The sequence below is a fragment of the Sander vitreus genome, chromosome 5 (genome assembly GCF_031162955.1).
Source record: "Sander vitreus isolate 19-12246 chromosome 5, sanVit1, whole genome shotgun sequence".
NCBI lineage: Eukaryota > Metazoa > Chordata > Actinopteri > Perciformes > Percidae > Sander > Sander vitreus.
The window spans coordinates 32,273,514-32,287,651 of record NC_135859.1 but is presented as its reverse complement, the minus strand read 5'-3'; the positions used below and the strand labels follow the sequence as shown (position 1 = coordinate 32,287,651).

The 14,138-nt window shown below is 37.1% G+C and overlaps 2 protein-coding genes and 1 pseudogene across 4 annotated transcripts in view; 1 reads left to right on the top strand and 2 right to left on the bottom strand.

Moving 5' to 3' along the window:
* Positions 1-14,138, top strand: part of prdm6 (PR domain containing 6) — a 109,292-nt gene that overhangs the window by 56,347 nt on the left and 38,807 nt on the right. The window lies entirely within an intron of this gene.
* On the bottom strand, positions 295-6,118 carry LOC144518681 (GTPase IMAP family member 7-like; annotated as a pseudogene). Its single transcript, XR_013502023.1, has 2 exons — positions 5,991-6,118; positions 295-5,157 (listed from the first exon to the last, which is right to left on the bottom strand). The product of XR_013502023.1 is annotated as a GTPase IMAP family member 7-like (transcript).
* Positions 8,245-13,865, bottom strand: LOC144518678 (uncharacterized). Of its 2 annotated transcripts, XM_078251515.1 has the most exons (3): positions 13,634-13,864; positions 12,949-13,000; positions 8,245-11,228 (listed from the first exon to the last, which is right to left on the bottom strand). In XM_078251515.1, exons 2-3 carry the CDS (start codon positions 12,956-12,958, stop codon positions 8,863-8,865), a joined length of 2,376 nt encoding a protein of 791 aa, XP_078107641.1. In that variant the 5' UTR covers positions 12,959-13,000; positions 13,634-13,864; the 3' UTR covers positions 8,245-8,862. The 2 variants fall into 2 exon arrangements, with proteins under 2 accessions (XP_078107641.1, XP_078107640.1); XM_078251514.1 differs by lacking the exon at positions 12,949-13,000 and having other exon boundaries at positions 13,634-13,865.

Below are 14,138 nucleotides of genomic sequence, written 5' to 3'. Positions count from 1 at the left end.
ACTGCAACTGATTAGTCTTTAATCTTCAGACTTAAAAAAAAACACAGGACTTCTAGACTTCAGCTTCCTTTATCAGTACAGATCATTTTCTTGTTAAAACAGTGACAGTTATTCAAACTCCAGCATGTCGTGTAGCTGCATTGTATTGCATTCTGGTTTATTTCTTTCTCCTTTTGGGCTAGAAATCGGTATTTGGGCCTCTTCTCCAATGTTTTTAAATATGCCAAAAATGGACTGTAGGAGATGCCTTCCTTCTTCTGCAAATCCCAATATATGATACCACCAAACTGAAAGTTACATATAGCCACTTTAATATCAAAGTACAATGCCGTGTAGATAACACAACCACAAGACAAAAGTCATTTTCGTCATTATAAATCATTACCCTCTGTATATACTGTATAATTTAAAAAAAATGTTAAATAAGGTTGAAAATATCAATTAAATCTGATAATTATTTTACATGTTTTGTCTAGAACAGAACAAGACATTAGAGACCATTGTTTAGTAGATTGTAGGCTCCCAACATTGTCACAGTACAACATGCTTATCAATTTTCATAAGTCAGCTCTATGAGGAAAAATAGTGTAACCAATCAAACATTTTAGTCATCTATATACAATTTCTTAAATAGTGAAGTGTGTTTGAAAAGTGTTTACAAGAAACAAGAGAACATTGCAGATTGTGCAGAAGAGAAAAACTCTAAGTGACTAATTAAGGCATCTTTTCAAAAATGTGATGATACAGTATTAACCTTCTGTAATTATAACACAACTGAACAGAAGAATAACAAATACAATTTACAATATGTCAATGTGAATGTTTAGTTAGATTTTATGACTGCAATTATTATATAAATAAAAGACATTCCTTGTAAAACAAAAACTTGCGTAATTATTTTTTACGCATTCATTTATTTGTGTCAGTTTTTACTAGTTTACTCAACATTCACTGTAATATCTCTTACAGCTTGATGATCTTTACAACTGACGAACATGTACGTAAAGTACAAGTAGCTAGTAGATTTGCTTCATTCACTAGCCAAAAAACGAAGAAAAGACAGTGGTAAATAGGGATGTACAGATTTATCGGCAGAACATTGGTATCGGCCGATATTCTCGTTGTTGACTGCCTACTGTGGGCAAATAAGAGGGAACTGGCTGATGTTTATATGTGGGTTTTTTTTGCAGTTGGACAGCATATGCTGTCACTACAGCTCTGTCTCATCTTAAGACCTTAAAGATGAAAAGTTATTTAAAGCATGAGTTTTCATTTAACAGCGTGGCGTGGTGGCCATTTTGTGCATTTCGCTCGAGTGTACGTTGTCCAATCTGCCCAAAGTTTCTCATAATTGACAGGGGTCTAGGCCTGAGGACATCTACATGCCAATATTGACTCATAGTCATACCGCCCCCTGCTGGCAACAGGAAATCATGTGTGGTCTACACTTGATATTGAGCAACCAACTATACTTAAGCCACGCCTTTTCATAACTCATTAACCATTTGACGTAGACTCCTGTGTAGGGCTGAACGATTAATTGCATTTGCAATAATATCGCCTTTGCGATTAGGAAATCGCGATATTATTGCAAATGCACAAATATTTGGTCACGTGATTCTCGAGAGCAAATCAGTCTGCACTCCGCAGAGAAAGCATCAACTTGGCACGCTAACACTACGCCGTACCTTGAGCAGATTTCTGTCATTCAAACAACTCCGAGTTGTAGTTTAAAACTTTTACAGCCATTTTAATAAAAATTAAGGGTTTTATTTAGGCTTGAGTTGATGGATACAGGCACTCAGAACTGAAGGCTCGGTTAGCTCTGATTAGCGGTTAGCTCCAGTTAGCTAGCTCCGTTATAAATATATGGAGTGGAGGAGACTGCCGCGGAGAGGGGTAATAACCAGACTGATAAATTATGTTCGGGGAGCTTTCACAGCAGCTGGCCGCGGTGTTTCAACGGTTTTATTAGTACAGTTAATCCCACGGCAAGAACACCAGCAACTAGCTAACGTAACGATAGCCTCTCTGAGCAAGTGCAACGTTGACACACGCAACTTCATGAGGGGAGGGAGGGGCTGGAGGCAGCTCCTCTGTGTGCGCTGTAAAAAATACACCGTTGTGTATATATATTTTTTACTTATTTAACTGTCTAGTAAAGTTCAAAGACAGTGTTTAAAATGTGCAATCAATTAAATAATCTAAATACTACTAAGTGTGCTAAAGCCACATATTTGTTTTTATATTTCTGCAATCTGCACTTTAGTTTGTGTGATTTGTTTCTGACTTTCATATGAATGTTTACACTAGGCTTGGTCAGTGCTCAATATACTACTGTGACTGAAGTACTTCAACAAAAGATGTCATTCATATAAATTCATGCATCACCTAATTTCATCATCACATACAGGCCTGGCCTCCAGGAAAGAACAGTTTGTTTAATCTATGTTGTGTTGTTCATACTATACAATGATTTATTGCTTGTCTTTGTTGAATAATACAGAAGACAAAGAGCTTAAAAAATAATCGCATATCAAATCGCAATATTTTTGAAAAAAATCGCAATTAGATTATTTTCAGCCCTACTCCTGTGTAAGGTATCCTTGAACTCAGCAGATACCCTTTTTCATTGGTGACTGGTTGCCCTGCCCCGTATGCTTTAGCCACGCCCACTTTCATAACTTTTGAACTGTTTGACATGGACTCCTGTGTGATGGCAGAGAGTTCCTTTTTTATTGTTGATGGTTTAAACACCCCCTATTCTTGGTACAACATTTACAATACATAATTTCCAACGTCGCACACTCCACGCAGGAAATAGGGTCTAACTTGTGCGCGGGTTGTCCGACGGACGAATGCATGGCCGGGTAGACCCCGACGTGCGCAGAGGTGCGAGTGCTCGTCCAACGCTTCTTGTAGCTTTAATTTTTCATATTGTCATTTTTATGTCAGACATTGGTTAAATAAAGTAATGGTATCTGAACAACCAGATACGGCCAACTATACATATCAGTTCAACATGAAACAATTTCACTTAATATTTTAAGTCTGTAAACAAAAGCTCACAGTATTGCTACTGAAACTGTGCTGCTTGTAAAAAAACAAAAAAATCTCATAAAATAGGCAAGCCCTGTGTTTGCTGGCTTTCTTCACATGTTCCTGTATCCAGCTACGTATTCCTCAATTCATCAAAGTCTTTCTGGTATACTTTGTGTCAACGCATTTTCTTTCCAGACTTTTTCATCTCAGCTGAAACATCCATGGTATCGTATAACTCTCTGAATTCATTGCATTCCTTAGCTTGCTTTTTGGCCTCCTTTTCATTTTTCTTCATTTCCTCTAATTTCTTCTTAGATAGAGTTGTTGTAGTTCTTAACATTCTCTTTCTTCATATTCTCTTCTGATTGCATCATCTTCTTCTCTTTTGTTTTCGTATCTTTCAAATTCTTGCTCATGTCTGAGATTTTCAAGTTTTTGTTGCTCCTCTCGTCTCTGTTGATCTTCTTGGTATTGTTTGTCCCACCATTCCTTTCTTTCCTTCTCCCAAGCCTCTCGTTCTTTTCTCATGTCTTCTCTAGCCCGTAATAATGACTAGTCAGCATTTCTTACTGATACAAGTTTTTCCTCCAGAGTTTTAATTTTTTGTTTCCACTTGTGTTGTTGCAATTGCTTCTGCCTTTTTTTGGTTCTTTCCTTTTCTCTCTTTTTTCTTCTTCTCTTTCTCTCCTCTAGCTTCTTGATGTTTTCCTCCTTTTCTTTGGCTCTCTCTTCTCTTTCTTGATCAAGATTAGATGTTAGCTCTGCCAATTTTCTTTCTATCTTTTGCATATCTTCTTGATGTTTTCTTTCAAGGTCCTTCTGTTTGCTCTGTATCTCTTGTTCCTTCACCATCATGAACTCTTTCTTTTTGTATGGCTGCTTCAGTTTCTTGGAACCAATCTGAGGTGTAGTAGCCACTGCCATTTTCCTTCACCATTGCCTCAACCTTGATCAGCAGCTGGCTAACTTGAGAACGATTCTCCTGATCATTGTTATTGAAGACATGGTATCTTCCTCCACATTCAGTTATCAGTTTTTTTAAGGATCCCTCAGTGTCTTCTTCTATGTAACTCTCAATCGTTTGGTCTTCAAGATCATCTCCTCTGGTGAATACGACAATGATGAAGTCTTCTGACTTCTTGCCAAAAAAGTCCCTGATCAGTTCCACAGCCCATCAATCTCTCCTGCTGCTTTCTTGCAAAGCTTGGTCACTGACATTTGACTTCAGAATGAAAGATTTCTGTGCCCAAAATGGTGTTTCCAGTGGCACTCTTTCCACTACCAGTCTTTCCAATCAGCACCATCCTGAGACACTCTCTACTCTGCACCAAACTGGCAGACTCTCTTCTCATCACCATCCTGGGAGGCTCTCTTCTCGGACCCCTGAGAGATGCTCTACCTGGCTCCATCCTGTGAAACTCTTTACTCTGATATTTAAAATCTACCCCCCACGTTGAGGGTCCACGTCTTGTAAGAGTGGGTTTTGTACATTAAGGTTTCCCCATGGTCTCAGTCTCTTCAGTGAAGGTCAAATATTGTCCCTTATTTTCATCCACTATGTTTTCCATTTCCTCCATCAATTCTTGATAATCATTGTCAGGAAAATCTTGTTCATCAAAGTTCATTCTATGCTGCCTTTGTCTGCAGTCTTGGATGAGTTGATAAACTGAGGAATTCCCAACCCTATCATTTTGTGTTATGATGACCATTGAGGATTTAAAAGCATCTTGTCCAAAGAAGTTTATGATTGTCTTAATGTTTTGTCTGTCTTCTTCATTGAAATCACAAGGATTCACTAACAGCAGCAGAACATTTGGTCCAGGAGGATGTTAGTTAGTGTCGTCTTTTCATTCTTGCTTTTTCCAAAGATTGCAATCCTGAGTTTGGACCAGGAGGACATTGAGCCACACACCTCTTCTTCTCGTGTCTCACTCTTTGCACAGGCAGACTGAAGACGTCTGGTGTTTTCACTATTGTAAAGGGTTTTATGTGTAAATGTACATATTTGCTCAGGTATTCTTGGATGAGAACAATCTTGTTTTCCAGTGAGTAAGTTAGTTAGTGTCGTCTTTTCATTCTGGCTTTTTCCAAACATCACAACCCTGAGTTCAGATGCTGTAAAACAATGAGAACAAAAGCATTATAAATTTCCACAATTCCATCAGGGAATCGTCAGTTTTCTTCAGTGGCTTCAAGGACACTTTGACATGGCCAGGGATCGAATCACCGACCGTCCGACTAGTATGACTGCTTTAACACGTGAGCCACAGCCACCCCCCATTATATTAATTAAAAAATGTTTGTCTGTCAGATCAGGCAAGACCAGTCTGAACAGTCGATTCCTGAGTATTTTTTAGGTCAACTTTCCATAATAAGTTTGGCCCATTGCCTTAATTCTTTTGTATCATGTGACTTAATTGCAGATCGTGTCTTACATTTTATTAAAGTATTTTTCCTCACTAACAGAAAATATTTATGATATAAAGTCTTACTAGACTTACCGGATTCCATTTCGTTTTAGGGCAATTCCACTTTAGTAGTGAAACTTGTTCTTGTGCATTCAAAATATATTTTATAGTATAGTAATATACACATTGTGTACTATTTTAGTATCTAAAAGTAACCATAAAATACATAAAAAGAATATTGGACTTACAGGTTTTAAAACACTGAGTTGATTTTAAGTGGCTTCAGTTTAACACCTGAATACATAACCTATATATAGTTCCTTAAATATATAAAAAAATGCTATATTATTAAATATAACTTAACAAAATATAGCCTACTTAATTATGTTTCTTTCTCTTAGGATACAGACATGAATAACTTTGTTTCAGTGAACATAATTAATGAAAATTTGAACGGACTTTGTTATAGTTTCTTAGCTAACTTTGCAAAAATAAAATGCTTTCTACATTTCTATTATTTTCAGAAGTTTTTCCCCTTACCTGAAATCGTATCTTTTATTGCAGTTGAATCATTTTTTGGTCCCTCAAATCAGGCCAGACCATTCTGAACAGTCAACACCTGATAATTATTAATAGACTCCTTTGATTAATTAAAATAAGGTTTGAGGCTACATTCTATATACTCAATAGATGCAATTCTTGCTGTGCCACTCTTTCTTAAAAGCGTGTATATATATATATATATATATATATATATATATTAAGTACTAGCTCTAAAATAAAGTGAACTCATCCAAGATTTTTCTGCCAGCAGAGTAAGATGTAACAACAATGAAGGGCAGGGCCCACACACCAAGAACTCATTGGCTGAAAACACGATGTTGTCATTGCACAAGGATGACAAAATTAAACTGCCTACCAGAGTTTGGCAGACAAATTAAGTGCTCATGACTTTAGTTAGTTAGGCTAGTTCTAAATAAATCATTAGATCCAGTGTCAACTGTGGTCGGTTTTGGCTTAAATGTGGAAACAAAACAATCTTGACTATAACTTCACTCTGCAAGATTTAAACATCTAGTGCTTTTACTAGGATCAGGTTTTTGATGCTATAAGATCAAGTGACAGAGAGCAGTTGTGCTTCAAAGTGCATGACCAGAGAAAAAAAACCCAACCTGCAAAATTCTGAATTCCCCTGAAGACGGTAACAGGTGTCTGATAACAAGTGATTTCCGATCAAGGCTTAGAAAAACTGGCAAAACTTGTTACATTACATTTTCTTTAGCTAACGCTTAATCCAAGGAAGAACAATGTGTACATTTTAAAGTTAAATGCATCAATCTGGTGCACTTTGAGAGCGAAATTAAAAGGCAAATATATCTATGAACAATCTGTGTTCTTTTGAACAATGCTGTGTTCTTATAAGCAATTTAATCATTAACACATGTTAAGAAATGAATGGTGATGACATTGCAAAAAAGTCACACCCACAAAGAATGGTAAATGAGACAGGTTTTAATTTACAAATGGTCAAAACACAAAATCCACTAGAGCATACATTTGAGTCATCAAATTAATTTAAGCAAAAGTGGTTACCTGTGTCGAACTGCTTTATTTTCTATTTATTACAGGTTTGGACAGGTTATTGATCAACTCAATAATTATATATTCTACTGTAACTCTTCCTACATCCCTATTGACAAACTGTGCACCCTGAATTTGGACATTTATTGTTCATGGGCTTTGAGAAGAACAGTTCTAATGCCCTCTTGTAGTTAAATTCCTCTGGGCTCGACCCTATCATGGAGACCGTCAGGCAGGCAGCAAGATGCTCTCCTTGGGAGCCTGTTAGGAAGGTCTGATTTGGGCGCCTGGTAGGGCGTGCGCCACATGTACAGAGGCTTAGTCCTTGGTGCAGCTGCTGCAGGTTCAACTCCGACCTGCGGCCCTTTGCTGCATGTCATTCCCCCTCTCTCTCCCCTTTCATGTCTAAACTGTCCTATCATATAAAGGCCTAAAATGCCAAAAAATCAATAAAAAAGGTCTGGTTTGACCTAAAAAGTAAGGTAAATACAGTGAGGTAAATGAATGTAAATAAAAGGAGCACACTGTAAGTACTCTTATTTTCGTTAAGGTTATGTAGTTTTACCATGTAAGTTAACCTTAAGTGCAATGGAGACACCGTTCATCTATTAAACCACACTGCAATGACACAAACACCTATAAATAATGTGGTCTGTATTAGACAGGTGTACCCTAATTATACACCATTTAGGCCTATCTAAATTATGCTGTAACGAGAAACTGCATATAATGCTATATTAGACCCAAATAAGTTTTTACCCCCTCCGTTGTTACGGACGGATCTTTAATCTTTAATATGAAAGTACAATAGTGTAGAAACTACAATCGCAAGACAAAAGGTTGCAACTAAGCAAAGTCTGCTGTGCTGTACAGTGTTAACTGTAAATAAGGAAACGGGTTAAACTTATCCACAGCAGGATGTTCAGATGTCCAGCCCGATCACACAAAGATGAAATCTGACACTTTATAGTAAAGTCTACAGTGACAGCAAAGATTATGTTGTTGTTAAATAATGCACAAGTAGATATTCATTACCCTCTGTATATATAATTAGAAATAAATGTTAAATATGGTTTAAAACATCAATCATTGAATCTGAAAAATATTTTCACGTTGCAGACTATTGTTTCAGTGGATCGAAGGCTCCCAACATTGCCACAGTAGAACATGCGTATCAATTTAAACATATAGCTCTACGAGGAAAACAAAGTGCAACCATTTAAACATTTTATTCATCTCTTATATACACTTTGTGAAATAGACATTCCTTGTAAAACAAAAACAGATATGTAATTATCTTTTCCACATTCATTTATTTGTGAGGTTTCACTAGTTTAGTCTTAACATTTGCTGTAATATCTTTTACCTGTCTTAAAGTAAAATAGTTTGTTAGTTGTTAACTTGTGCAAAAAGACAAAGTCATATTAAATGACAATACAGGCAGCAGCTGATAATACATGTTTACTAACATGCAGTCTGTTACACAGATACACTTAACTTTACAGCTATTGAACATGCATACATTTAAACTTAATCAGCTCTTTAAGTTAACTTAAGTTAAACAAATGATGTGCTGCAGTGCACTGGCTACTACAATTGTTATCTGTTCACAGACATTTGCACTTAAACAACTATACAACATAATTTATCATATTGTTATTTTAATGTCAGACATTGGTTGAATATACTAATGGTACCTGAACAACTGTATACGCTAACTATATACACCAGTCAACATGAGAAAAATCTCACAAAATATTTAAAGTCTCCAATCGAAAGCTCACAATTTTGTAGGTGAAACTGTGCCGCTGTGAGAAAAAAACAAAACATCTCATAAAATGCGACAAGCATTGCTTTTGCTGGCTTTCTTCACATGTTCCTCTATCCACTTATGTATTTCCTCCTCATGCATTTTCTCTAGCTCATGGATTTCATTGCTCTGATTTTGTTTCTCAAGGGTTAAAAGTGTCAATTTCAGCTCATTCATTTCTTGTTCTTGGTTTTTCTTCAATTTATTGAAGTCTTTCTGGTATACTTTGTGTCTGCACAACTGTTTTATCACTGAGGCATTTTGGTTTTGTTGCATCTGCTTCAGATCCTCCATCTCCTTTCCATACTTTTCCATCTCAGCTAAAACTTCCTTTGTATACATGTGTCTGAATTCATGGCATTGTTCAGCTTGCTTTCTGATCTCCTCTTCATGTTTCCTCCTTATTTCAGCAATGTTCTGATAGAGATCTTCTTCCTCATATTCTCTTTTGATCCTCTCTTCTTTTTCTTTTCTTTTGTTTTCGTATCTTTCAAATTCCTGCTCTTTTCTGAGCTTTTCAAGTCGTTTTTGCTGCTCCTCTCGTTCCTGTTGATGTTCTTGATATCGTATGTTCCACCATTCCTTTCTTTCCTGCTCCCAAGCCTCTCGTTCTTTTCTTATGTCTTCTCTAGCCTTCAATATTAACACCCAGTCAGTGACCTCGCTTCTTTCTGATACATATTTGAGATTTTCCTCCAAAACTTCTAGTTTTTGTTCCCACTTGTGTCGTTGGAATTCATCCTGCCTTTTCTTGTTTCTTTCCTCCTCTTGTCTCTTTTCTCTTCTTCTCTTCCTCTCCTCTTGCTGCGTCTTGGTGTATTCCTCCTTTCTGTTGGCTCTCTCCTCTCTGCCTTGATCAAGTTTAGATGTTAGCTCTGCCATTTCTCTTTCCTTTGCTCGCATTTCTTCTTGATGTTTTCTTTCAAGATCCCTCTGGTTCCTCTGTAGCTCTTGTTCCTTCACCATCATGAACTCTTTTTCTTTTTGTATGGCTGCCTCAGCTGCTTGAAACCAATCTGAGGTGTAGTAGCCACCGCCATTTTCCTTCACCATTGCCTCAACCTTGGTCAACAGCTGGCTAACTTGAGAACGATTCTCCTGATCATTGTTATTGAAGACATGGTATCTTCCTCCACATTCAGTCATCAGATTTTTTAAGGAGTCATCAGTGTCCTCTTCTATGTAACTCTCAATCGTTTGGTTTTTAAGATCATCTCCTCTGGTGAATACGACAATGATGAAGTCTTCTGACTTCTTGCCAAAAAAGTCCCTGATCAGTTCCACAGTTTGTTCTTCCTCTCGTGTAAAGCGACCGATCGGCAGGACCAGTAAGAACACATGAGGTCCTGGAGCCAACAAGCTGACACATTTCACAAGCTCCTGTTGAACTTTATCATTGGTCAGAGTCGTGTCGAACAAGCCAGGGGTGTCTACTATGACGATAGGCTGCCCATCAATCTCTCCTGTTTCTGTCCTGCAAAACTCGGTCACTGACTTTGGGCTGGATTTAGATTTGAAGCATTCTTTGCCCAAAATGGTGTTTCCAGTGGCACTCTTTCCACAACCAGTCTTTCCAATCAGCACCATCCTGAGACACTCTCTGCTCTGCACCATCATTGGAGACTCTCTAATCTGCGCCATCCTTGGAGACTCTCTACTCATCACTGTACCGGGAAACTCTCTTTCCGGCACTATCCTGGGAGACTTTCTTCTCGGCACTATCTTGGGAGGCTCTTTATTCACCCTGAGAGATGCTGTACCCGGCACCATCCTGTGAAATCCTTGATATTGATAAGCTTCTGATCCACATCTTTTAAGAGTGGGTTTTGCATATTCAGGTCCACCGTTGCAATCAGTCTCTTCAGTGAAGGTCAAATATTGTCCCCTGTTTTCACCCACTATGTTCTCCATTTTCTCAGTCAACTCTTGAAAATCATTGTCAGGAAAATCTTGTTCATCAAAGTTCATTTTATGCTGCCTTTGTCTGCAGTCTTGAATTAGTTGATAAACTGAGGAATTCCCAACCCTATCATTTCGTGTTATGATGACCATTGAGGATTTAAAAGCAGCTTGTCCAAAGAAGTTTATGATTGTCTTAATGTTTTGTCTGTCTTTTTCATTGAAATCACAAGGATTCACTAACAGCAGCAGAACATTTGGTCCAGGAGGACATTGAGCCACACACATCTTCATCTCGTGTTTCACTCTTTGCACAGGCAGACTGAAGACGTCTGGTGTTTTAACTATTGTGAAGGGTTTTCTTTGCAAATGTGCAAATTGTGCAAGCATTCTTGGATGAGAACAATCTTGTTTTCCAGTGAGTAAGTTAGTTAGTGTCGTCTTTTCATTCTGGCTTTTTCCAAACATCACAACCCTGAGTTCAGATGCTGTAAAACAATGAGAACAAAAGCATTACGTGTTATTAATCGGAGAGAGGAACCCACCAAGGTTGCTCCCTTTGTTCTATCCCCTGAGCTACTTACATAAGTTATATTAAGTCATGATGAAGTTAAGCGTATGAATTTTAGAACTAATTTTAATTAATATAGTATAAGCGGATGAAGATGGATGGATGGATATTTAATTAAATGTCCTTATCAGATAATGTTGTGCCATTTGTCCAAAATTCAGAAATCTCTACCTGCTGCCCTTGAGATTGTATGACATTTTAGTCTATTTTATGTTAATAAGATCAACCTGGCTACATCAGAACTCTTGACTATTAGCTTACTTTATTAACTTGTCACTGACTTTGACTGCTGTTTGATGCTGAGCAGGTAGTGTACAGTGAGTGTTTGCTGAAAACAGCTGCCTGCTGCTTCTGGAAACAGAGTTTGTTCTGTAAAGTCGCAATACTCATTATAATACTTTAATTGCAACACTCACAATTGCAACATTCACCCCTTTTAAATTACAAAGATCCATTTGAGTCGGTGTCAATATTGAAACTATTGATTAATTCTTAAGTGCAGGTTTTAGTACATATTCATAGTACAATATGTTACAGCCATAGAAATAAAATGGATACAAAGGATATACCCGTTCAAATCAGCGTAGTAGAATGGTCGGGGTGGCAGCCATTTTTATTTGTGACGATGCCATGCAACGGACTAACTTCCATTTAAACTGACAAATGTAAGTCGCGAAGGTGAGATTTTCCAGCAACGGCTGAAAATGCAGTGGAGTAGTAACGTTACGAGGCATACAGAACCAAGCGCTTGATTAGTCAAATTTAACAAGTTAATGCTTCATCCACACACTCTTTTCACTGCTATCGCCAGATGAGTGACATTACAATTAATACTACTTGTTACTACACTGACCATTTTCTTCACTTGACTTTTCTCCATGTTTGTTGTCGCGGGAAACATGAATACTAAGGCCACTTTGGCTTGAGTACAAGGAGGTCCTATTTAAGGTGACCTCCTTAGCCAATCTGTGGGTAAACAAAAGGCCCTAATTGTCAGTTGGGTAAATCTCAAATTTTCGGGGCGGCCTCTAGCTCACCCAGTAAGAGCGTTTGCAGCGGTGCAGAGTTCAAATCCGACCTGCTGCCCTTTGCTGTGTGTCATCCCCCATCTCTCTCCCCCTTTCTGGTCTATCCACTGTCAATAAAGGGAAAAGCCCCAAAAAAAAAATCTCAAACACTGTTTGACGTCAAAAAAAAAAGTATATATGAAAAAATGAATTGTGTAGGATTTCAACAGTCCTTATTTTGCAGCCATTTGGTGGCAGTATTAAGAATTGCATTGTGGTAGTATCAAGAATGACATTGACACCCACACATTCGACGCAAGGACACTGAGATGAACAATGCAGCACATAGACTGCACCAGTTTAGACTAGGACAGTTTACATTTTCTACAAGCAAAGTTTTACGCCTTCAGAATAATTTGAAAGATGATATTATCACATTAAAATGTTATACATAGTAACTTTAAGGTTTTCAACTTTCTCTCATCCCGCAACTGTCTTATAATAAATTTGGCCCACTACCTTCATTCTTTTGTGTCATGTGACTTTATTTCTGATCTTGTCTTGCATTTCATTTAAGTTTTTCTCCGAACTGACTGCAAATATTATGATATGAAGCCTTGCTTGACTTACCGGATGCCATTTTGTGTTAGGTAAATTCCACCTCAGTAGTTAAACTTGGTACCTGTTGGTTTGATAAAACGATAAAGTAAATAAACCCCATAAGTCTGTACTTTCCAAAAACAATGGTTTGGATACTCTGGATAATTCACAATCAGTCAACCATGTTGCTAGCGTTGTTTTACAATTATATCCACACGCAAATAATGGGGTTGTTGTTAGGTGACTTGGCAAGTATTTCATAGAAAATATAAAAAAATTTGATTTTGAATTTTGACAAGTATATAAAGTGCATTTAAAATATAGTGTATACTATGAGATATTTATATATAATACTGTACTATTTAAGTAGCCAAAAGTAACCATAAAAATACATAAAAAGAATATTAGACTAAGTCTAATAAGTAAGTCACTTACAGCCTTTAACACAGTGAGTTGATTTTAGGTGGCTTAAGTTTAACACATCTGAATACATGAAAGTGCCTTAAATATACTAAATATGCTGTAGACATACAGATATAAATACCTTTGTGCCATAATACATAATTACATAATACATAATTAAAATAATTAAATAATATCAAATTTAAATCATTTGAGCTGAATTCTGAAACAGAAAAAATAATTTGTTTTAGTTTTCATAGCTAAGGCCAACTTTACAATAATAAAATCTTTCAGTCAAAACTACTGCACTTACCTGAAGTTGTATCTTGTATTGCAGTTGAATCATATTTTTGGTCCAACAGATCAGGCCAGACCATTCTGAACAGTCAACACCTGATAATTATCAATAAACTTTTTGTTGATTAATGAATCTATGAATCTATTACATTTATTATCTGTTTAATCCACTAACTAGTTACAATTCTTGCTGTGCCACTCTATACTCAAATCTTTTTTTGCGAGCAGATTTAGGTGTGACAACTATAAATGGGCAGGGCCCACAAACCCAAGAACCAATGGAGGCTGAAAACATGATGTTGTCAATGACAAGTATGAAAAAAATGAAACCGCCCTAGTGTTTGGCAGGCACAGCTTATTCTAGATAGAACATTAGATGTAGTGTCAACTGTGGTGGGGTTTGGCTTAAATTTACAACAAAACAATGACTAAAAGCTTTTAGTGTTTTAACCAGGATCAGGTTTTTGATGCTAAAATGTCAAGTTACTTGGAGAGTAGTTGTGCTACAAAGTTGTACCTGC

Excerpts from the sequence above, each read along its gene's own strand:
- LOC144518678 (XM_078251514.1), bottom strand. The coding sequence starts at position 13,697 with ATGGTCTGGCCTGATCTGTTGGACCAAAAATATGATTCAACTGCAATA. Across the intron at positions 11,229-13,633 it reads AATACAAGATACAACTTCAG|CATCTGAACTCAGGGTTGTG; the intron begins GTAAGTGCAGTA and ends ATTGTTTTACAG.